The sequence below is a fragment of the Glycine max genome, chromosome 18 (genome assembly GCF_000004515.6).
Source record: "Glycine max cultivar Williams 82 chromosome 18, Glycine_max_v4.0, whole genome shotgun sequence".
Taxonomy (NCBI): Eukaryota; Viridiplantae; Streptophyta; class Magnoliopsida; order Fabales; family Fabaceae; genus Glycine; species Glycine max.
Window position 1 is genome coordinate 46,412,526 of NC_038254.2, and position 24,030 is coordinate 46,436,555.

General features: G+C 30.8%; 1 protein-coding gene and 1 non-coding gene across 3 annotated transcripts; both read left to right on the forward strand.

Annotated features, from left to right (window-relative positions):
* Window positions 1-3,735: 3,735 nt before the first annotated feature.
* LOC100795977 (uncharacterized) lies at window positions 3,736-6,477 on the forward strand. 2 transcript variants are annotated; one of them, XM_006602558.4, is made up of 5 exons: window positions 3,736-4,180; window positions 4,319-4,666; window positions 4,764-5,115; window positions 5,371-5,493; window positions 5,695-6,477. In XM_006602558.4, the coding sequence occupies exons 1-5, from the start codon at window positions 3,914-3,916 to the stop codon at window positions 5,811-5,813; spliced, it is 1,209 nt and encodes a 402-aa protein (XP_006602621.1). In that variant the 5' UTR covers window positions 3,736-3,913; the 3' UTR covers window positions 5,814-6,477. The 2 variants fall into 2 exon arrangements, with proteins under 2 accessions (XP_006602621.1, XP_006602622.1); XM_006602559.4 differs by having other exon boundaries at window positions 4,770-5,115.
* Window positions 6,478-19,575: 13,098 nt separating this feature from the next.
* Window positions 19,576-20,662, forward strand: LOC102668034 (L10-interacting MYB domain-containing protein). The gene is made up of 2 exons (XR_005889567.1): window positions 19,576-19,932; window positions 20,018-20,662. It is a non-coding gene; the product is annotated as a L10-interacting MYB domain-containing protein (transcript).
* The last annotated feature ends 3,368 nt before the right edge of the window (window positions 20,663-24,030 follow it).

Here is a 24,030-nt window from a genome sequence, read left to right on the forward strand (position 1 = left end):
ATATGAACAAAATCAGGAAATATCATAACAACAAGATATTCTTTTATTCTTCACTACTAAGCATTTTCTAGAAAACACGATCCTATCCTAAGGTGTGCTTCCCTTATGTACGGTCACTGCATGCTGCATGGGTCATAGCTAACCATTGTGCACATAACCCCTGTTGTTGCCTTCCTTTTGGGCCTCACGCTTCTTGCTTCTTACAGACCCCTTGCTTCCTATAGCCCCCTTGTTGCCATTCGTATCAACACCCCTAATAAGACTGATTAACGAAACCTACCAAGAAGATTTCATTAGAAATCAAAAAAGAGAAAGGTCAATGCACCACCATGGGAAGACAAAACCAAACCCATGCAAGCAAAACTATTTGAATTTGTAATTCGGAAACCAAACCCATGCAAGCAAAACTATTTGAATTTGTAATTCGGACGACCTATTCTCTTAGAACTATAAGCAGCTGCCAAAAAATTAGGAACAAACTACCACCAACAAAAGTCATTAAAAGAAGAGGCTATGGAGGCAAGCATGTCTACACAAGCATTGCCCTCCCTAAAAATGTGACCAACAACAAAATTCATGCGCCTAACTAAAGTAGTACTGTTAAGCCATCTGTTTTTTAACTGCCTAGGCACCAAATAATTATTTCTCTGAAAGCTTGAACTACTATAATATAGTCACATTCCAACCATAAATTTCGCCAACCATTCTTTCCAGCCAATTCAATTGCCAAAATGGCTCCCATAATTTTCAGCAAAAAGAAATTTTTTAATTCCCAAATTGGAAGCAAAACGTCCAAGGAATAAAAATCCCGCCAGATCCCGCAATACCTAGAGATTTCATAATCAACAATTCAGAAACAGAAGAGTTCATGACAACAAGGGTGTGATTACCCGTGATTCTTACTTTGCCCATCACCATTGATATGGCTCCATGGATAGAGACACTACGGTTTTGAAACCTGTTCTGGTTTCAATGAACATACTCACCGAAGCAGCTATGTCTGTGGGGAGACCTATTGAGTCCTGAATGGTCTCTGACGCAACCATTTATCCCCCCAAAAATTGATAGAAGAGTCACGTCAGCATGGTCATTAAAATTTAAAACTATGTTTTAAGTTAAAAAAATTTAAAAAGTTTAACTAACCTCTAATTTTATTTTTATAGCTTCCTTCCTTTTTTCCTTCGAAACGCACTGTAGGAAATTTGTAAAAAGCATTTGAATGGTGAATCGCACTGTTTTGTAAATAATCACAATTGTTCTTTGAAGATGGATTCTAGTCTAACACCATAAGGTAGAACAATGAGCGCAAAATGCAAGTTACGAAAGGAGCGGAAGTCCAATTGATAGCGTAACTAATCTTATTATTTTAAATTAAAAATACATTTTTATTTATTATGCTGACCTAGTTAATTAATTATTGAACTGTCATTGCATTCCAGCGTAAAATTTTACATTGGCAGTCAATACATTTTATTATCTTTAATTATTTAATCCAAATTCTTCTTAGTTCAATAAAGTATTTATAATGCCTAAAAAAGGTATTTATACATTTATTTATAAGTTTAAATTTTTACAGAAATTAATTATTACACTTTTAAAATAATTAAAATTGCTAATAAATTTGAAATTAATTATTTAATCTCAACTATATCCAGTTTTAGAAAAACATAATAAACGTTTTAAATTTTAAGAAAAATATAATATTTTTAAATATTTAAAAATAGTATAATTAAAATTATTAATTTAATCATAATTATTCTAAATTTCAGAAAACATTATAAAATTTTGTGAAATTTTAAGTTTGACAAAATAAATCATTATGTAATTAAATAATATTATAGTAGGCAATTTATATGCTATTTAATTATATATTTTTAAATATTAAATTAGTATTATAAATAAATATAAATACAAAAAATATAGTAAATAAGAAATAATTAAAGCATCAAATGATTATAAATTGCAAACTATAAGTCTATAACTACGTCAATATTAAAAGTCTATAAATTAAAAATTATAAAGTATATCCAATTTATAGTTGATAGTAAAAATAAACTTTTGATTTTTGGAATTTGATAATATTTATGTGGGATAAAAAATTATGATTTAAATATTCATTAACTAATTTTGATTGATTGTGTTTTATTTGTAAGTAATGACTTATGACAAAAAGGGATGAAATCATAATAGTTAAACAATTGAATAATAATCAATGGCCAATCAGTTGAGAACAACGCACGTTACGTTATATGTATTTGTAAAAGTTAAATGATATTTATAAACAATTAACAAGTTTTTTTTTTTAAAAATGAATTGACTTAAGATATGGATTTTTTTATATAGTTCTATAACTAAAATATGGATTATAAAATATTTTAAACATAAATATAAATAATATAAACACGGTAAACTTTAAAATGATAAAAACACAACTCACTTATAAAATACAATTAGTATAAAATATAAAACATAATAAAAATATTGTTAAGAAAAACATTTCAACAATATTATAAATAAGTAAAGGCTAAAATGCAATGATATTTTTAAGCTTTTGCTCAAATTTCAAAATTTAAAAGTAAAGAAACTTCTACAACTCAAAGATAAGTTTGTATACACATGCTAGAATCTCCTTTTAATGAAACAATATGCTAGGTTTTTAAATTGAAAGCATCAAGTATGAAATTGGCACATAAATACTGTATTTAGTTTAAACAAAATAAACCAGTAACAATATATTTCATAAATACTGAGTAAATCATTAAATTAATACTTTTTTTAGAAATTTAAAATTAATACTTTATAAATATTAGCCTAGCTCAACAGCTCTACTACTGTGCTCTTTTATTGAAATGGATTAATAGCTTTTTTTATATAATCTTCAAATTTCCTCGCCCCAAAAAAATAAATATGTTATACTTATCTAATTCTTATTTGGGTAAATTTTAAACTTAATTTTACGTTAAATACAATTAGTTTTAAAATAAATAATTTTTTAACTTTTATAAATAAATTTTAAAGGTAAAACTCAAATAAATCTAAACATACACTTATGATTAAATTTTTTAAAAATATTTTACATCATCACTTAAATACCATTACTTTTAAACACAGTTTTTAAATATTATTTTAATAAAAACAAATTTTAAAAATTTTCTCTACTAAAAATAAAACCATACTAATAAAATCGCTAAAAAATTACGATAAATCAAAGTCACGAAAATTAAGATAAAAGATAAATTATATTCATTATATATTAAAATATAGTGACATTAGATTTCTTATAATGCTATCTCTGTCTTTGTTAACTCTATCCAATTTTTTCTTGATTTTTACAACAAAGTAACACTATATATATCATACAAGTATTTATTAACACAATCTTTATGTGAAATGTCACGATGTATATGAAAAAATTGTGAGTAGCAACTGGCTGGCACGCGTAATATTAAAAAAAGGGAAAACAATATAAAATCCAATATAATTAAATTTTAAGGTATGTAAATAAATGAAAATTTCTTCCTTAAAAATCTGTCCGGCGTAAGAAAAAAAGTTGATAGGACAAGACTCTTCGCCGAACAGGCACAAAATCATTTCTTTACACACTGTTTTGAGTATTTTTTATTTATTTTTTCTTTATTATTGCGCGTGTATCCCACTCTCGATCACACGCGTGAGCTTCCCAGCACCGCCCTTTCCTCTCACTTTGTCTCTACAAATACACCCTCTTCTCTCGTCACACACTCCCTAATTTCTCTCTCCCACACTCTCTTTTGCGTTTCGATGGGACCCTTCAGTTTCTGCACACACCATCATACCTTTTAAAATCTTCACGAATCAGCAAAATCCCCTCACACACTCTCTTCCTCCCAAAGATCTTTTCTCTTTCGATATTTTATCTCTCTCTCTTTTCCTCATGGCTGAGAACTTGGATGACGGCGAGTTCTGGCTCCCGCCGCAGTTCCTCGCCGACGACGACGTTTTGCCGACACCCTTTGAAGCAAAGTTCCCATCTTTGCCCGACGACACTGTTTTGTTCCCCTCCGAGTGGCCGTACGGTTCCCCAGTTGATTCTACCGTTGGTGGCTCCAGTGAGACCGAGAGCGACGAGGAGGAGCAACTCGTCGCTGAGTTAACTCGCCGCTTAACTCGCTCCTCTCTTCAATCTGATACCAAGTCTGCGGTATGATATATAAATATATGATATAACTCTTGACTTTCTTTCTCTTTTGTTCGGTGTGGGACCGTGAGTGTTATTTCGGAGTTTTCTTTTTCTTTTAATGTTTGTTTCTGATTTTTTGTTGTTTGGGCTATATTGCAGGGTCGGTTTGTGTCTAGTTCTCCACAATCCACGCTTTGCGCGTTCGGAAGTGGGTGTGGTTGCGGCAAAGGGTCGAGCCAGGGAAGCCCTGATGGTGTTTGCAAGTTGTCCTCTGCGAAGACCACTTGGGATCTGCTGCATGCGGCTGCAGGGGAAGTTGAGAGGATGAGGTTGAAGCAAGAAGGTTATGCTTTCAACCATCAAAATGGAAACCTCATTCCCCAAAGAAAACCTTCTCCAGTCATCCCTTTACCCTCCAAAACCACCACCTCAACGCCAAACCCTGATATGGGTGGTTTCTACACGCAACAACACTCACTTTCTCACCAGCGATTGCAGATAGCACAAGTAAGAAAATCCAATCACACCCTTAAGTTTTTTCTACAATTTTTCATTCTTCTTTCTTGTATCTTTATCTTACTTTTCTTATTTTTTGCTGTGATAGTTTCAGATGTTGAGACAGCAACAGCTGGCAAAGCAGCAGAACTCGGTGTGGAATTTACAGAAGCAATGTGGTGGGGTTTACTCTCAGAGGCAACAACAGAACAACCAAATGGATCACAATAGAGGGAGGAACAATGATGTTAACAACAGTGTTGGTGGAAGAAATGTTAGGCCTTTGGGTTTGTCTGCATCTGCATGGCCTCCTCTGCAGCACGCGAAGCAGCAGAACCAGAATTATGGTTCTGGCATGAGGGCTGTGTTTCTCGGAAACCCTTCTGGGAGAAGAGAATGTGCTGGAACCGGTGTTTTCCTCCCTCGGCGAGTTGATACCCCAGAGCCACGAAAGAAGCAAGGTGAATTACACAAACACATCTTCGAGGTTTTGCGTTGCATTTAATGTTTTATTGTGGTCGTTGACAATTAATTAGGGTTGTTTAAGAGGTTTACCGGTTGTTGAATATTGTAATAAATGTTGGCTGCTATTGGTTATTAAATCTCTGCTATGTTCTGTCCTAGTCATGGCCTTTTGTTTTGATTGCAATCATGTTAATTGTTAATGTTCATAGGTGTTTTTTAACCTAAAAAATGTTATTCTTGTGTCTTTGCAGCTTGTTCAACTGTGCTGGTTCCGACCAGAGTGGCACAGGCCCTAAATCTGAATCTTGATGACATGATGGCTGGCCAGCCGCAACACTTACAACGATTTAATGCTAGTTCCAACATGGAAAATGGTAAATATTTTTCTACACTTTGTGGTTGTATATTTGCCCTTTGAAAATCCTGTTTTGTTTTTTCTTAACGTAAAAAATTCCAAAATGTTTGGTTTACCTGTGATTGTGAAATCCTTTTGTTTTGTTTTTTCTTTGTAGTGTATAAAATCCTAAAATGTTTGGTTTGTTGAGCTGTGTATCTTTGGCTTTTTGTTCATCCAGGTGCAGCTGTTTCCAGGCAGAGGAGTAATTATGTCCTTTCTCAACAACAGAAGCGCAACCTCAAATCTCAGCCAGCAGTGTACCATGAGATTAGGCTGCCACAGGAGTGGACATACTGATAATGATGATAAATCTTTTGCTTGTTAGGGTGGGGAATAGTGTTTTTTTAATCTTTTTTTGGGGTGGGGGTGATTTAGGAAAAATGGTAGGGGGTTGAAGGAAGGGGGGGTAGAAATGAAAATGTAGTAGTAGTCTTCTACAGGAGGGGAATAGGTTTATAGAAGAAGAAATAGGTTTTTTGTTGGCAATTGGGGTTAAAAAAGGAAGTTTAATGAAAAAGGAAAAAACTTTGTTGGAAAACATAAGATGGTTTTATTTTTTTTGTGTTGGCTTGGTTGGTTACAGTTGTAGAGGGGTTATAATAATATTAGGAGCCTATGAAAAAAAAAGAAGCTAGCAATGCTGCAACAGTGCTGAAATTGCCAGTGATATCAAGTTACTTTTGTTCTTTTTGATGGGCTTCGAAAGTCACAACAAGGGAAAGACAAAAGCGGTGGATGGGTCAAATTTTTACCCTTTTTTATTTGGTGCTTTAGGGTAAAAATAAACAAAGCAATTTGGAAGGGGCTGGACCATATTTGCAGAGGGATTACGGCTCCTTCCAATTGTTGAATCACAGTGGAATCATTTTGGGGGAATACTTGTCAGAAGTAACATCTGATTCCAACCTGTCCACCCGCATTACTTTACTACAATAAATAATAATGCAAGGAATTTTCACTATCTCGTTTTACATTTGTGGACAATGATGTGTTCTGTAGCCTTACTAGTATTTTTTAGCCTTCTCCAGTTTTACTAATTTAAGCCCCTTTGTTCTTGATAGATTCAAAATTCAAATAAACCACTTTTTGCATTGGTACAAAAATAACCAATTAATTAAAACAGTTTTTGATGTATTTATAATAATTATTTTGTGGAATTGTGAAAAGGGTTTCTTGTAAGATGTATCTCACTGAAGGCGTGGTTGCTTTTGCAGTACAATTTAAAAGTGGCTTTCACTTTGTCCAAGGAGTGGTTGCAGCTGGATGTGTGTAAAATTTAATAAAATTGCCGAACCAATTGGGGACTCTAATTATAAAAAATAAATGTAGAAGCAAGAAAAAGCTAGTGAGAGCGTCTTCATGGGTCCAACATGAGTTACATATAAAACATTAGATATATTATGCTTTGGAGGATTAGGCTATAGCTAGCTTGGGAGGGAAGCTTCGGTGCAAATGGGTTTGGAATGGTCCATGTGGGTGACTTTAACACGTGTAAGAAGGTAGAAGAGGAATGCTCACAAATCGTTTTCAAATGCTTCTTTTATTTAATGGCTGAAAAATCCATGTCTAGTCTCAATCTTGGAACTCACAAAATGTGGGGGTGGCTGATGCCTAGTTCTCAAGACTTTTGAGCAAACGTAGCAATCTATAATGGGGCGTTGTTCTCACTTCTTTCTCAAGAGAAATGCATGGCCAACCCAACTATGCATTGGTAAGAAAAGGAAGGTGGTGGTCATTGCAATTGCAAGACACATAACGAAGCATTAAAACACCATTCCATAACACCAAAACGTGCTTCCTTTGCTTCCTTTATTCGTGCCACCCAATTCCTTTTACCACATTTTTTCTTTATCCTCTTTTGGTGCACTGTATCTACGTTCGATAGGCTTCGTTGGAATGCTCAGTTTTATCTCTAGGATTTGCAAAATCTTTATTTCGTGAGAAAAGTGTGGATTTGCGGGTTAAAGTTAGCTCTTATATTTTCTACTCTCTTACACTTTTTTATTTGATCTTTAATGAGTCTACCAAAAAATATAACTAGTTTTCAATTTAAAATAAAGTAGAAAATACTGACAATTTTAATTAAAAATCTTTTAAAACTAAAAAAAACTAAAAATTGTTTCTTTGTCACACATTTATTTGTTCCGAATGAGAGGGCAAAAGCAGTGTCACACTTTAAATCATTTTTTTTATATGTTTTAGACAGTAAATATTTTTGCAATGTTCACTTGCAAAATTGTTTAGATGAGTTTAAAAAAATAAACTTTTTTGGAGAAACTAATGAACTTTTTTATACAAAATAACTAATATACTTATAAGCTAATTTTAATTTATGGATATTTTTTTAACTTTTTGTTCTAAAAAGTACTTAATGACAAAATTGTTCAAATATACCCTTATTAGATACTCTCTCCATTTCAGGATATATATATATATATATATATATATATATATATATATATATATATATATATATATATATATATATATATATATATATATATATATATATATATATATATATATATATATATATATATATATATATATGATGTTTTAGAGAAAAAAATTTATTTCAAAATATGTTATTTTACAATATCAATGTTACATTAAATATTTTTTTCCAAGGATATCTTAATAAATACTTAGTAAAAACGGTGCATAGGAAAAATAAAATAAATTATTAATTAGAGAAATAAATAATATATTACAAAATTATCTAATATTTAATTTAAAATTCAATAAATTAATTGTATTCATTAATATTTGTCTAAAAATCTTAAATGTTATATATTCGGGAATTGAGGGAGTAGTAGTATATTGATTATCATCGAGTATAAGGGGGATCCACTAGAAATTCTTTAAAATATTGAATTTTTTATTTAATAAAGCGTTTTTTGAGATGTACAGTTTTTTAAATGAAATGAACTACAGTACTAATAAACAACCGTTCCAACTTTCAAAGTAGAATCTATAAATGTTTAAGGCTAATTTTTACGGTTGCAGAGATTCTCGCATAAGGATTAAAATTGAATTTAAGGAACGGGGGGGCGGTGAATGCGTTACGTAGCTTATGTATAATAAAATTCGAAAGGATTCGGGATATGCATTAGTGTAACTTAAATGATCTTTCATCTTTAGTTTGATGTCGAACTGGATTCGATGGGTATTTCATGTCGTGGGTTGTACATAGAGGTATCTATCACTTGTCCATTATATAATTGCATATGCTTTCCCAATATAAATGGTACCAAAGAACGTATGGTAAAGTTTTGTCTAAGACAAGAAGATATGTAATGTATAGAAAGTTGTAAGATCACTTGAAATAAACGATAATGTGATGTATGCCAAATTGACATAATAGAGTTAGTTTTACAAACTAATTCTTAAAGTGGGTCTCTTTTGAAATTTTTTTTAGAGGTGATCTTTGTTTAAATGCATTCTGTCAAGGAGGTGACGATACAGCTCAGGTAGGCATGTAGGTGGTAGGCACGCAAGATGCTGTAGTTCCAGGGTGTAGTAGGTTTCGCAAGCACGGCTGACGAAATAAGCCATGTTGGTTTCGCCATTCCTACTGGCGAAACAGGCCATGCTGGATTTCGCTATTTAACACGTTGGTGGTGCTGGGTGGTGGTGGCTGTGGGTAAACACTTCTAGGGTAGGTATTTTTTGTGTTGTTGTTATTTCAATTTTTTTTTATTATAGACATGTATCATATATTTATTTTGTATTATTATCATGTATGATAGGTGAATAGTCTTGATATTAGCCATGATCAAATAATAAAGAGAAGTGCATTGTAAATATTGAAATGATGAAAAAACTTTCATGCAATTTGTATATCTATATGAAATAATGAACTGTGTTAACAATAATTGGTAGTGGCGAAATAAGCTTTTCACGTGGTGCATGGTTTCGTTTCGTTATGTAACTTCAAAATAAAAAAATCTAATTACAAAAAATACTACACTGAAACTTCAAATTAGATCTTGATTCTAACAAAAAAATAATTACTTCAAATAAAAATGATGTGGGAGAAATTATTCAGAAACTTTAAAAACTTGAAGGCTTAGAAATTTTAAAGGCAGGAGTCATCAACGAAGTTGCTATTTAAAGGGTCTATGTTTCGCCCCTGGCTGCACTCCACAACTATTTCGCAAATGGTAATGGCGAAATATGCATGACACATGTTTCGCCAATCATGCTAGCGAAATATGCACTGTTGCTCTGCGTGCCTGTAGACCTAGTTGTACTACCCTGACCTGGCCTGTATCGCCAATTTGACTGACAAAATAAGTGATGCCATTTTGTAAGTGGTAATGGTGAAATCGTCATCACGTGTCGCGTCCCATGTATGTTTTGCTAGCATGCATGGTGAGTTACGTTAAGAACAAATCCCCTCCAAAATTTCTTTCAAAAGAAACTCCCTTTAAAAATTAATTTGTAAAACTAACTCATTAAGTCAATTTACATGTGATGTATATACTCTATTAGATTGATATGTTAAGGTTTGAGTAAGATCAGGTTGTGAGAAAAATGTGGACCCTTTAAATCACATCATGTTTCATGATTTCAGAAAGTCACGAGAGACAACAGGCAAAAATTTATTGCTCAACTGTATCCTTAAATTTATTTCATGATTTGTACAATATAGCATTAACTTGTTTTTTTCTTTTTAAGTATACATTCCCTCCAAGTTCTCTTGGCACAAGAACTATTTTCTTCCGTCTATAAAATGTTTCTATACGAAACATTTCTTGAAGAGTAGATAAAAGTTCTAAGCATGTGCAAAGTTGATTTGAAATATAATTTGATTTTGTAAAATTTTAGTTAAAATTAAACTAAAATATGTTTGAGATTTTTAATAATTATTTAAATTTTATGTTTGTTTCCTAATAATTTTTTTTAATTATTTTTTTCTGATAATTTTTTTTCTTCATTGACATTTTTTAAATCTTTGATATATTATTAAGTTTTGTGTTTATTTTTTATAAAATTTTTCATTTGTTATTAGTCCCTTTCAAAAAGACTAATAATAAATGAAAAAATTACGGAGGAGCAAATGAAAATTTGTGGTAATAATAAAAAATAAAACTATTATTTTATTATGAAGTTAATTGTAAAATAAAATTTATAAAAAAATATAAATTTTAGATATTTATTAGGGATTAAAAGTATATTTTAGCTAAAAATTAATTTTGAAGTAAACTTTTGTATGTAATGTTTTTATTCTAAAATCAAAATAGTAGAAAAAATCATTATAAAATTTTGACCCAACACAAAGCTACTAAAACACATGTTTGATGTAGCTGTGCAATAAAAGAAAATCGTGTCCATTTCCACATTGAATGTAAAACTACTTGGTATAGTTTTTTTAGACAATTTTTGAAGGGTTTCCCTGCCGAATTAAACATATGGTTAAAGTTGTTTAAACTAAAAAAATTGTGACCTAAAATCAATTCCTTGATACAAAACAAAGCTTGTGGACATTTATCTACAGTCACATTAACTTTTATTTAGCAAGATTGTAACAAAAATGTGTCAAACCTGTTTTAATAAAAAAACTTGCTTTTCAAATTAACTTTGTAATTTTCGATCACCTAAGGTTGACCCAATCACACTATTAAACGCACACTAATAGAATCATAATTTACACACGATTTTATGTAACATATACTAGAAACGGAAGGAAGAAGAACCATGTGAATGTGTCAATAATGGTGAACCTTTACCTTCTCCTACAACAGTATTTAACTTTGTTCCCATGGAAAACAATAGGGTGGAAGTCAAATTTAGACGCATAGCAATAAACCAACCCAGTTGCAAAATGCAAACATGTACACATGGTTTTGTAGGAGCAGCTGCAGAAAAACAGAAATGGTACAGAGAGGAAACATCACAGCAAAAACACACTCAAAATATAACACTTTGTTTGGCGTGAACGTTTGACTTGATGTTGTTGATTCTTTTGTGATCATTCTGTTTCAGAAAAACAGTGGTTTGCAACAGTGGAAATCTGATGCTGGTAGCAGGATCTCTATGCGTGTTATTTAGCCTGGCCTCGACTTTATGAAAGAAAATTAGCATAGGATTCCCATATTTTGTAGAGGGTCATGCTCCCTCATTTTCCCTAGGGATGCTGCTGCAATATTTACTGCCTAGGTAGTGGGGCATGATACATCATATACCTTTCTTTGGTAACACAGTCACACTCAGTCCTGTGTTTTCCTTACATATTTGAATTTGCTTGGTTTGGTTTGCATTTTTTTTGAATCAGGAGCTAGGTAATACACTAGCCAAAATTATTCAAAATCCTTTCCTATTGCCTCTATATCAATCTTAACCATTCATTAAGATATACATGTATATATCTAATGGTCCAAAATATGCTTTTTGCTTGGTACTCAATTTTCAACCATGAGTACCTTATCCGTTGTTCTAAATTCTAATTTCTTCCTTGAAGAAAAGCAAGAGTTTTAACAAGATGATACTATTCAATTATAAAGCTTATAATTAGAAATATGTGACAATGAAATATATTTATTGTACGGTCCACCTGTATAAAAGAAATAACTTATTAGTACAATGTACCGTTGAAAAAACAAAAAGGATAGTTTATCTGTTATTTTTATTTTCTTTGTAATAAAAATTTCAGTCGTCTGTTATGAGGAAAGCATCCAGATATGTTGGGTGTGTGATTTGGAATTTTGGATTATGTCGATAATGAATTTTCTTTTGCTGTGTTTATTGAATAATAAATATAGTCACTGAAGAAAGACATACTATACTATTTGTTGACTATAATGATTGAATCATACAACTACGTGAGTGGGTTTGTTATATTTGTTGGTTTGATTGGTCAATACGATAATAATTGGAGCAGGCAATTACAGTTGACAGGAACAAGGATAGGCGCCCATTATGCATTTATTGATGTTTAAGGTTAATAATAGCAATAATTAATTGATATATAGTGGTAGTATTTGAACTTAACTATCTTTATTTACTCTTCTTTTCAACTAAAAGTCATATACTAGTATTTCATTGTAAAATTTTGTCTTCCTCCACTATTTTAATCCTCTGTTCCAATGTACTGTGAAAATCAAACATTACTAATGGCTAGAGTTGGAAAAAATATCAGGTCTTTAATTTCTAAATTATCAATAATTTTGAAATAAAAATTCAGTAAGAAAATAATAATTTTGAAATAAAATTAAAAAGCTAAAACTCAAACTTGTACTATCAATTGTGCACGTATGTCGAGTGCTTATTTGATTGTACATTACCAACAACTGATCCATATCTACGCAAAAGCCACAATTTGTAGTTACGCTTTTTTATGGTTGACATGAAAATTTAGCCAAGGTTTGCACTCCAATCCATTTAACAAATTCTTTTGTTGTCCAAAATACAAAATTATTAAGTCCTACAACTAATCATATACTCTATGTAGTGAGACTCGCATAACAGTTTTAAGTGGGTACCGACGTGTGACCATGAACATTCAACATGAGAAAATTTTCCAATTTCATTCACCCATTCACTTTGTGTACTATTTAATTGAGCGGCTCATAATACAATTGACCTAATTTATTGATTTTATTGTTCCTTTTGGCACCACTCCGAAAAAACTGCTGAAATTGTGAAAACATCAACATAACAAGATTACAAATTCGGTGCAACAAGTAAACAAAGAGAACCAATTCTGATCAGTGCAAAATTGGAAGGTGGTTGTAAGTGGCAGCCAAAGGATGAAGAAGCATAACGACAAAAGAAGCCAAAGGAATAATAGAAGAGTCCAAGGCTAATGTATAATAAGGTTGGCACATATTCAACGGTTTGCTCAACTTCCAACCAAACCCACGACAACAACAACGTGTTGCTTTCGTTGCTATCCTTTTCTTTGGGTCAAATGTCATTTGCGTTAGTTATTGGGGTTTTCATTTTCTAAGTATGAAACAAACGAAAAAGAAAACAATCCAATGGAGCTTTAGAGCTTGTACCAATAAGATATGGTGAAGGTATAGTAGCCCTAGCATAAATGGATGACAACAAAGTTGGGCCAAGATTAAATCAGGATCCTTCCATATTTCAAAAAAGATAAAGCCCAGACAGAAAAGTTATGGAACTTGGACCCATAAATAAAAGGTTGACCCAAAAGCAAAATCCAATTTGAAGGAAGGCGATTTTATTAATCTTATTGTAAGAAATACTTGAAACCATGTTTACAGAGAAACTAATCAACCTGGTGATAGATCAGCTAAGGAAGCTATCCTGACTGAAGTGGAGATCCACATTTATGAGCTTATCCCTGATTTCATTGTTACAGATTTTCCTACGAATTCATTTATTAGTTTTTATATATTTTAAATTTTAAAAATTTCGCAGGAAAGTCCTTAGGTATTATGCAATTCTTCTTGTGAATTTATTTACAAATTTTTAAGATTTTTTTTAAAAATAGATAATTCTTTCAAACTAATTTATTAAATTTTAAATGTATATCTTTTTTTTTTTAAATCACATAGAAATCTGTAGGGTTTTCTGTCAATTCCATTATCTATCTATATATTGTTATCACAAAGCTATGCACAAACTAAAACTTATCGTTCCAGGTATTATTATCATCGTTCCTACTCCCTTGCCTGCCATTGTTAGTATTTTAGGCGAATAAAAAAGTGTTAGATGTTGATTGGTGTTAGACATGGGTTTAGTTAGAAAATGTAGTAAATGACTTTTGAAGAGAAATAGTGTAATGAACGTGTAGCAAATTGTTAGTGGAATATAGATACTGGGGAGTAGCAGCGGAGTTTTTGAACAATTGTAGTAAAATTGTATTGCTTTTACTAGCTTAATACAATATCGTTTTCTTTGCATGTTTATAGAGTTCCTGCGCCGACTATAGTAAGACAATTTACAAGTATTTAATATTTAGTTCAATCTAAAATTATTATTTCCAGAAACGTTAGATTATTCTAGTATATGTAATCTAGAGTCATCATGTTACATACTTATTACACTAAAACATTACAGAAAGTTCTAAAAATTTGTACCTATAATAAGCATTCGGGAATCACCCAAATGAATATAAATAAAATAATTTCATAAAAAGAACTTATAGAGTGATGTATACATTAGTTCAATATCAAAACATTTGGTAGTAAAATCCAAGAACTTTCTATAGGAATTGAATATGGTACAAGGGGTTTACAACAGTGTTACGCTTACACACACTGCTTAATTACGGGAATAATCTTATTCACACCGAATTGGACCATTATATATGTTGTGTGTTTGTTTGAGTCGTTATTTGTTGTTGTTCTTATAATTTCTATTTGTTTATCCATTTATCTTCTTGTTGTGATGCTAGTAAAATTGAAGGGTCTCAAGCCACAGCAAAGCACACAGCAGTGTCATTGAAGCAGTCAATGAACTCATCCAAGACATAACCTCTAGCCATAACAAATAGCAGAGCAGGCAGTAGAGCATATTCATCAAAAGTTCGTTTCACCAGAACTACTCTTGAGATATATTGTTTATCTCTTGCTACTTTAAAGATCTTGAAACATGCCATCCAAGATCCCAAAAGCCAGATTGACCTGTGATTAAAAAAACTTGTGAGGAAAAACATATTTAAAAACTTGATATATATATATATATATATATTTATTTATTTTGTTTTGGAAATTGCTATGAATGTAATATGAGTGAGCATTTAGAACTAATTACTGGTATACTTGATCTTTAATTCAATGCCTATACAATAATCATATAGTCTGGATACTTTACACTATTTGTATTACATTGTCAGCTCACTTGAATATTTCAGTGAGGCACAAATGCGTAATAATTTTTTACAGTCACCATGCAATTATTTTTCTCATTTCAACCTGAATATCACAAAGTTTTATCACTTTTATATTTAATTGAGATAATTAATCTATTTTTGTTGTGAGTTGAAATCTGTTTATTTCTTTCAGGTGCATTGTAGTAGATCAATTCACTGAAAAAGTTGCACAGTATTTGCAGTATGAAATTAAAAGTTCTGCTTCTCAAGTATTTCGTCGCACTTGACTCCATTAATTATTGTAATCCTTGTTTCTTTTTGCAGAATGGAACAAAACTCCGTGTTGCAGATTTTGTCCATGGCGCAGATGGACTTGGCAACCAAAGTTTTCCTCCACCAAAGGGGAAGCCCATTGAAGAATCAGCTGCTGCTTTTTTTGGTTCATCAAGCAAAAGTTAACCCTGGCAAAGTCACTGTGATTGCATGGGGCCCGCTTACAAATATTGCTTTGGCATGATATATGTACAATTTCGCAATATGGCATTTTCATGTTACTCTTCATACTGTTTTTCATGATGACAATAATATATGTTTCCAGGCTAGACAGCTGGATCCGGAATTTGCTAAGAACACATTGGGCAGATTGTGATTCTTGGTGCTGCTTTTGTAGTAAATGGCAATGTGACTCTTGATTTTATACTTATTTATAGAGGTTAGGCACCATCCATTCTTTTTTCATGTTATACACAATAGGAACTCTTGGATGATGCTTTTTTTTAATGCAGACACATGCCAGAGGCAGAGAAATATCTCTTTATTTTGGATTGAGAAAGACAGTTCAAAAACTGCGACTAACTTCAATAATCTCTTTTTTTTTCCCTGATAATCATCAATGACCAACTCCCCCAAAGTTTAAACTGTTTGATGAAGGGTTCTTGAATGATATCCATCCATAATATTTGGAAACCATGGTTTTCTGAAACTCACTCTGAAATTTGCTGTTGTGTCTCATATGTACACTCTTTTAGTGTTGATGAGAAGTTATCATCAGTTAATCAACATGAGCATGATTCTATTTTAATTATGGTGTATGTCATTTAACTTTCTCTGGCACCAGACTCACCACTGTTCTGGTTTACTCATCTAATACAAAATGACTAGAATCTGATCGAGAAAAATTGGCAAGCTCAAATGGAAAATTTGCGCAATACTTGAACAAAATCTTGGATATATATTTCTCTTACCATAAGTCCTTGTCCCACTGTCATGATTTCTTCATCAGTTGTCAGGCATTACATGCAGAAAATAGGCTGAAATTGAGTATTCTTTACGCTTTAGTCTTTAAGAAAACGGTCCAAATGATATGACTAGGTTCTAACTTTTTTTTTTTTTTTTTTATATTAATTTTATGATGCTATAGTGTTTTCTGGTTTATTGCAACAGTTGTAAAGGTTATATATTAGCTTGACTTGCTGAATAATATTTATTTGATTATCTCTTAGAATTGTTTTGAATTTTTCTTAATTTGTTATTTTTTTACGGGACTTTTTTGTTCTTTTAAGCTTTGGTTCTTTAAATATATTTCATCCAGGTGAAGTAAAAAACTTATAATGACTTATAATTTGTTAATTAAACATTTTCTGTTTAACTTTAAAAGTTTATCATTTTTTAATTAAGTTCTCGAGGCTTCTTATTTTTTTTCTCCCTTTTTTACTACCCTTTTTTTAAAAAATAAACCGTACCTGTTTGAAATACCAATATTAATATACTTTAGCTTAATCTTTTTTTATACGTCATTTTACTTATTGTTTTTATTTAATGACGTCTTTTGAGTTTTTTAAACAAGAATAATTATTATCTTTTCTTTTCTTCTTTACTATTTTTTTATTTTAAACTTTCGTGAATATATCAATATTAACATACTTCATCTCAATCTCCTTTTCACTTCTTTTTTGCTTTTAGTTTTCAATTCATTTATTGGTTTTTTTGTCCAAGAACAACTTTCTATACTTTCTTAAATATATACACATCAATTAAGTGACATGTAACATAGACAGAAATTTAAATGAAATATATTTGAATGTTGTTGGAGGTTCAAATTATAAGGGGAACGTGTACAAGCTGGATACTTTGAGCAAAATGTTTAATTGCTTAAAATGAGCTCCATCTACTTTTATTGTTCATGTGGAAGACCAAATAGAGGAAATGCATGAGACAATTACTAAACTGAATGTTGAACTTTTGGCAAAGGCAAATAAGAATAGGACACTTGAGGAAAAGATGTTGCAACTGATGGAGAATCATGACCAGCAAAGACAGGAGATGCGACAACAAATGCAAGAGCAAAATGAGAAAAATTGTCAACAAAATGAGCAAATACAACATATATTACAACACTTGCATATTCAGCCTATCATGCCAGCTCCTAATCCATCCATTGACTACCACATCGGATGGAACTGAGCACCATGTTGAGGATACTCGGTTGATTGTCCTCATGACATGTCAAAGGACCATTGACTCCTGATTAAGTTTGATTATGCCATGTTAGTTATGAATTTGAACTTTATAAACTTTGACTTTACATTTTATTAAATTGTGAAAACTTTGAATTTGCACTTTATCAATCTTTAATTTAGAACTTTGTTATTATAGCTATATTTACACATTTTGAATGTCTACTTTTATTTATAATTTTGATTATATAGTTTAATTAAAAATTATATTTACAGTCGATAATGATTAAACAGGTCAAATGTAATAAATGAAAAAAAAATAATAAAAAACACAATATTTTCGTTTAGCGACCAAATCGATGACCAATTTATTTTATTTTAAAATTCATTACTAAATAGCCATTGAGCCATATTTTTAATTTATTTTATATTTAAAAATAAAATATTTAATAGCGACCGAATTGCATTTCTAATTTATTTTATACTTAAAAATTAATTAATAATTAGTGACCAAATTATATTTTAATTTATTTTACATTTAAAATTCAATTATTTGTTAGCGATCGAATGTATTTATTTAAAAATTTAGGGGTGTTTATGGGTATGAGTCACCCGCAAACCCAAACTGATCCAAACTGATCTAAATAGTTTGGGTTTGGTCATTTATGTGTTTGGGTCAAAACAGAACCAAACCGATCAAAACCATTCATGTAAGAGTTGGACTACGGGTTTAAATTTATAGATTCGTTGACCCGTTGAATTGATCAGTGAACCCATAATTAAAATATAAATTTTATTATATATATATATATATATATATATTAAAAACTAAAAAAAATAATTTGACAATCAAGGAAGGTTTGATAATGTATTATTTCCTTTAGTGCTTTTAATAAAATAGTAACAATTTATAGCATGTTTGGTTTGGTGGTGTAACCATGATGAATCACGGTGATTTTGGTCAAACTTGATTTGACTGTATAACAATATGTTTGGATACCATTTTATAATTTCACGTTCGACCCTCAAAACCACGATGACTTTGAAGCAGGTAGGAGGAGCTTTCAATTCAACGTGAATTGATTCACGAAAGCATAAAATATTATTATTTACATGTTTCTTTATGATACCCTTGTACTTTTTGTGACAGACTATATTATAATGCAGTAGTTGGACATCCATATTTTCTTAAGATTTCATTTATTTCGGTAGTTGAAAATTTATTATTACATTTACTTGTTCTCTCGATTAAAGAAGGAATATTACCATCTTCACTTCATAGGACCTCCATTGAAACAGTAGTACACATATTGTGCTGAAATCTTGTGGTGTGCAAATACTGTACTTGACTCTTTGAGCTCAAAGGTAAGTTAATAATACTATTTCATTTTATTATTGTGTTGTGTTGAAAGAAATGTTTTAAGAACCTCTTGCACTATTTTATCTTATTAGAGTTGTGTTTCGAATTTATGCTTATGTTTTAGAATATTAACATCTCTTATTGGACTATTATCTTATTCTTATCATTGTTTACAAAATATTTTTTAAAGTGGACTTCCAAAACAAACGTATTATAATTTTTGTTTAAAATAATATGTTTTACTTTTTCATTTGTTCTTATTTTATTTTTATTTTTATTATATAGTTTCTATGACTTGTTCTTGATATATTTGATGAGTATAGTAGGGATAAAAATGTATTGGTTGATATTAAGTGTGTATGTAACATATATGATAAAATAAAAAACACCGCTTTACTATTTTTTTCCTTTTGTTTTAATAAATTAATATTTATTTATTCATAAAAATTTATTTAGATTATGAGTACTATTAGAGGAAAAGTTGTTGTGAATCCTTCACAAAATATTGACAAAGAAAAAGCTACTTGGGATTCAAAAGCAAATGAAGCTTTTATTGAAGCATGTTTGGAGAAAATTACTAAAGGGGAATGCCTTGGTTCTAGCTTTACTAAGGTAGGGTGGAAAGGTATTCAATCCAAGTTTACACAATTAACTAGAAGGACTTATAACAAGGTACAATTAAAAAATAAGTATGATAACTTGAGAAAAGATTGGCGTGTATGGTACAAATTATTTGGAAAAGAAACTGATTTAGGATGAGACAATATCAGGAACACTGTTGATGCACCAAATGAATGGTGGGAGACCAAACAACTGGTATGTCATATTTAAGTGTACTTAATATATGGTAAAAGCTTATATTTAGTGTGACTATTATATATGATGAATTGTAAACATGCAGGAAAATCCTTTATATGGAAAATTTAGGTACAAAGGACTTCCATTTTCTCATCAACTAACTATAGTTTTTAAGGATGTAGTGGCTACCGGAGATTTTATGTGGGTACCATCATCAGGGATATTGCCAAGTACACTTGGTGGTGATGTTAATGATGTGTATCGCTCGTGTCTTGATGGTATTAACATAAATATGGAAGAAGGATCAGGAGACACTCATGATGTTAGTGTAGGAGCAACAAATGAATTTGGAGACATTAATATAAATGCTTCACAAGGAACTGATTGTCAAGCAATTGGTAGCCAAAAGAGTGGAGAGAAGTGCAAGTGAATTGATCATATTGAGAAGATTGGTAAAAAGAAATTAAATGCCTCATCAAAGATAGCTGAGGCAGTTAGTGACATTGCAAAAACATGTAGGTCACGTATAGAAGATGTAACTAGTGCATCTATTAATGAAGTGGTGAAAGAACTTAAGACCTTACTTGAAGTTGCAAATGACACCGAGCTACATACCAAATGTTGTAACTTGATGTTATTTAAGCCAGCAAGGGAGATGTTCATTGCTTTGCGAGGTGAAGATGAGAAAAGGTTACATTGGCTTAAAGATGCAGTTAAAAATTCCTTATTCATGAATATGTCACTTTAGTTTATGTCATAGGAGTTGGACTGCTAGTGTATACTTTTGACTATTATATGTATTATTTTACTATTATTTGCTTTTGTCATTTACGTAATGTAGTAGGGGCTTTTGACTATTATTGGCTTCTTTCATTTATGTAATGAATTAAATGGATTATTATAATATGTATAAATGCACTATTGTTATATTATTTCTTTGTTATCATTATTAAGTCATGTATTTAGATAGGTGTTAACAGTTAAATGAATAATTGGATTAAAAAATTTGAGCTTGAAAGCAATGAAGACAATGACATTTTGGAAGATGCTTCTTATGTGGCTGCATTGGTTGGTGAGTATGCAATAATGCATATATGTAAAGAGCCACGTAGAACTAGTGAACATACAGGTCATACATAGGTTTATGAAATATTACAAGGACATTCAATTCGTTGTTATGAGATGTTTCACATGGAAAAATCTATTTTTCATAAACTTTGCACTAAATTAGTTGAGCAAGGCTTAAAGGAAACTAAGGGCATGGGGTTCAAGAAATGGTTGCAATTTTCTTAAATATGATTGGCCATGGGTTAGGTAATAGAATGCTTCAAGAATGATTTCAACACTCAGGAGAGACTATAAGAAAAAAAAACTAATATAGTATTTATTATTGAATTTGATTGACTTTATATATGTTCCTTATTTGTACTTTTTAATTTAGATACATTTGTGTACTTATGTTAATTTTAATTTTTTACAATGAATACGAGTTTATATATCTATTTAATTTTAATTTATTTATATGTATATCAAAAAATAGTAAAATATAATAACAAATAAGTATTCAAAGACTTAAGGTCTATTTTAATAATTTTACTTTCAAAATCAATTATGACTAATAGTATCCAAACATTACTCTTTAAAAATCAATTTTCTAATATATGTTACCCAAACAAAAATCACATTACTTCAAAATCAATTATATAAAATCACTTTGATTTAAAATCAATTTTATCAACGCTCATCCAAACACGCACTTAATAAATTGGGGGATAAATCCACCTCGTCATCGCAAGAAGCCAAAAACACACTATGATAAATGTTTTTTATATAATTAAAATTTATGATAAATAACTTATATTGTGATATAAGATTAATTTTAACAATTGATAATTTTTTTTAAAAAAATATTGAAATTAAACTTTAAAAAATGGAAAGGATAGAAAGAGATAAGAAAAATCCATAAAATAGCGTTAGTCGAAGATTTATTTAAATAAAAATACTTTCGTTAAAAAATAATTCATAAATTTGGACTAATTATTATCCTATCTTTTCTTTATATATAACAATAACTAATTTTAAAAGATTTTCTCGTGTTGGGATAAAATCAAAAATTATTTTTTTCTTATATAAGGCTAAAATTTGAATTTAACCTTATAAAAACCATCCAAAACGAGACTGAAAGGAGAACCTAAAATTTGGATTTAACCTGCCTAATTTTCTCAGTCATCCTGTAACAATCCCTTCACTTCACAACAAACCTTGTTTCATGCTTCTTTACATTCACTTTCGACTCTCAAATTTTCTTCACCAACCAACATAATTAACAACTCTTTTTATATACCACTTATTTTTTGATTGTGTGTTGTGCTCGTCACTTATTTTTATAAATATTATTAAAACTCTATTTGGTATCAATGTAACTATTACGTTAGATTATTTGGATTCATATTTGTTGATCTATTTGATGCCCAAATAAAATTTGGTTATTTTTTCTAATTTCCTCGAGGATCCAGGCATTAATGGGTAACATGAGGTTTTGGGAATCAAATAAAAAAGCTGAAATCAATTTGAAATTCTCCAATAAAGGTGTAAAGTGTAATGTTTCATTGTGGATAGGTTATTTAGAATTTGAAAATAAGACAATTGGAAAAGAAAAGTAGTACAGGGAGTGTTAATGATCCATCTCTAATTCCACCAATTAGCACTCCCTCTCCATGTCATACTCCAACTCTACCACAGCAAAGGACAAAAGCTCCTTCAGAATCACAAGGACATGAAACTCCACCACAATGAGGGCAAGGACAACAACCTGAATCTGCACAAGCAAATGTAAGGAAAAAAAATTGCTAGACCCCCTTCTAATGTTTAGGAACATTTTATTAAGAAGGAAGATGGTAGGGATTATTGTAAGTACTGTAATGCATCATATGAGATCTATCTATGGAACCTCTAACTTGAGAAGACATGCGTTCCAACAATATACAAAAAAACCCACACAGGCAGGTTGATAAAAAGAAAAAGACAATTGTTTTTGGAAGTAATAGTGAGAGTGACCCTAATAAAGTTAGTATGAAACTTGTTGATTTTAATCAAGAGCAGACTCTAATAGCACTTGCAAAGATGATAATTATTGATGGACTTACCTTTAAGTTTGTTGAAAATGAAGGGTTTAAGAAGTTCATGGAAGATGTTCAACCTAAATTTAGAATTCCTTCTCGTTTAACTATTACTAGATATTGCATGCATGTGTTTAATGATGAAAAAGAGAAGTTGAAGCATGTGTTATCTGCAAATAAACAAATGGTTTCACTTACTATGGATAATTGGACGTCAATTCAAAATATGAATTACATGTTGTGACAGCTCATTACATTGGTGAAGGGTGGGAGTTGAATAAAAAAATATTGAAATTTTGTTTGATTTATAACCAAATAGGTGAAACCATAGGGATAACCCTAGAGAATTGTTTAAAAGAATGGGGGATTTCAAAAGTTTGTTGTGTAACAATGGATAATGCAAGTGTTGATAACTTGGCTATTTCATATTTAGCCTGAGCATTGAGTGTTTGAAATGGGCATACTTTGTTGAATGGAGAGTTCATGCATATGTGAGGTGCAAAAAAATGAGTTAGATAGATATTTTGAGGATGATGTTGAAGATGACCATGCTGAGTTTGACATTTGAATTGGTGAAAATTGAAAGCATCCAAATATTATATTCTTTCCTGTATGGCTAGAGATATATTGGCTATTCTTGTATCTATTATACCATTTGAGTCCGCATTTAGTAGAGGAGGTAGAATTCTAGATTCATTTCCTAGTTCTTAGAGTCCTACTAATGTTGAAGCTCTCATTTGTGTCCAAAATTGGCTTAGATCTACTAAGCAAAATGTTAATAACTTGCAAGTTGAAATAAATGAAGCAGAAAAGATTGAATCAGGTGTGTAATCTCTTATTTCATTTTTTATATTTGTATAAAATTTCAATTAATTTTTGTGCTAACAGGATTGTACTTCAATTTTTAGAGTTGTTTGGTTTGACTTTCAATACTGCAAGTATTGGGACTCCAAGCGTTGGGACTAGTGTTGAGACTTCTTAAAGTATTACTTTCATG

Bases quoted from the DNA above. Each gene is read 5' to 3' on its own strand.
- LOC100795977 (XM_006602558.4), top strand. From the start codon at position 3,914: ATGGCTGAGAACTTGGATGACGGCGAGTTCTGGCTCCCGCCGCAGTTC. The intron at 5,116-5,370 runs GTGAATTACACA...GTGTCTTTGCAG, and splicing joins AGAGCCACGAAAGAAGCAAG to CTTGTTCAACTGTGCTGGTT. The intron at 5,494-5,694 runs GTAAATATTTTT...TTGTTCATCCAG, and splicing joins TAGTTCCAACATGGAAAATG to GTGCAGCTGTTTCCAGGCAG.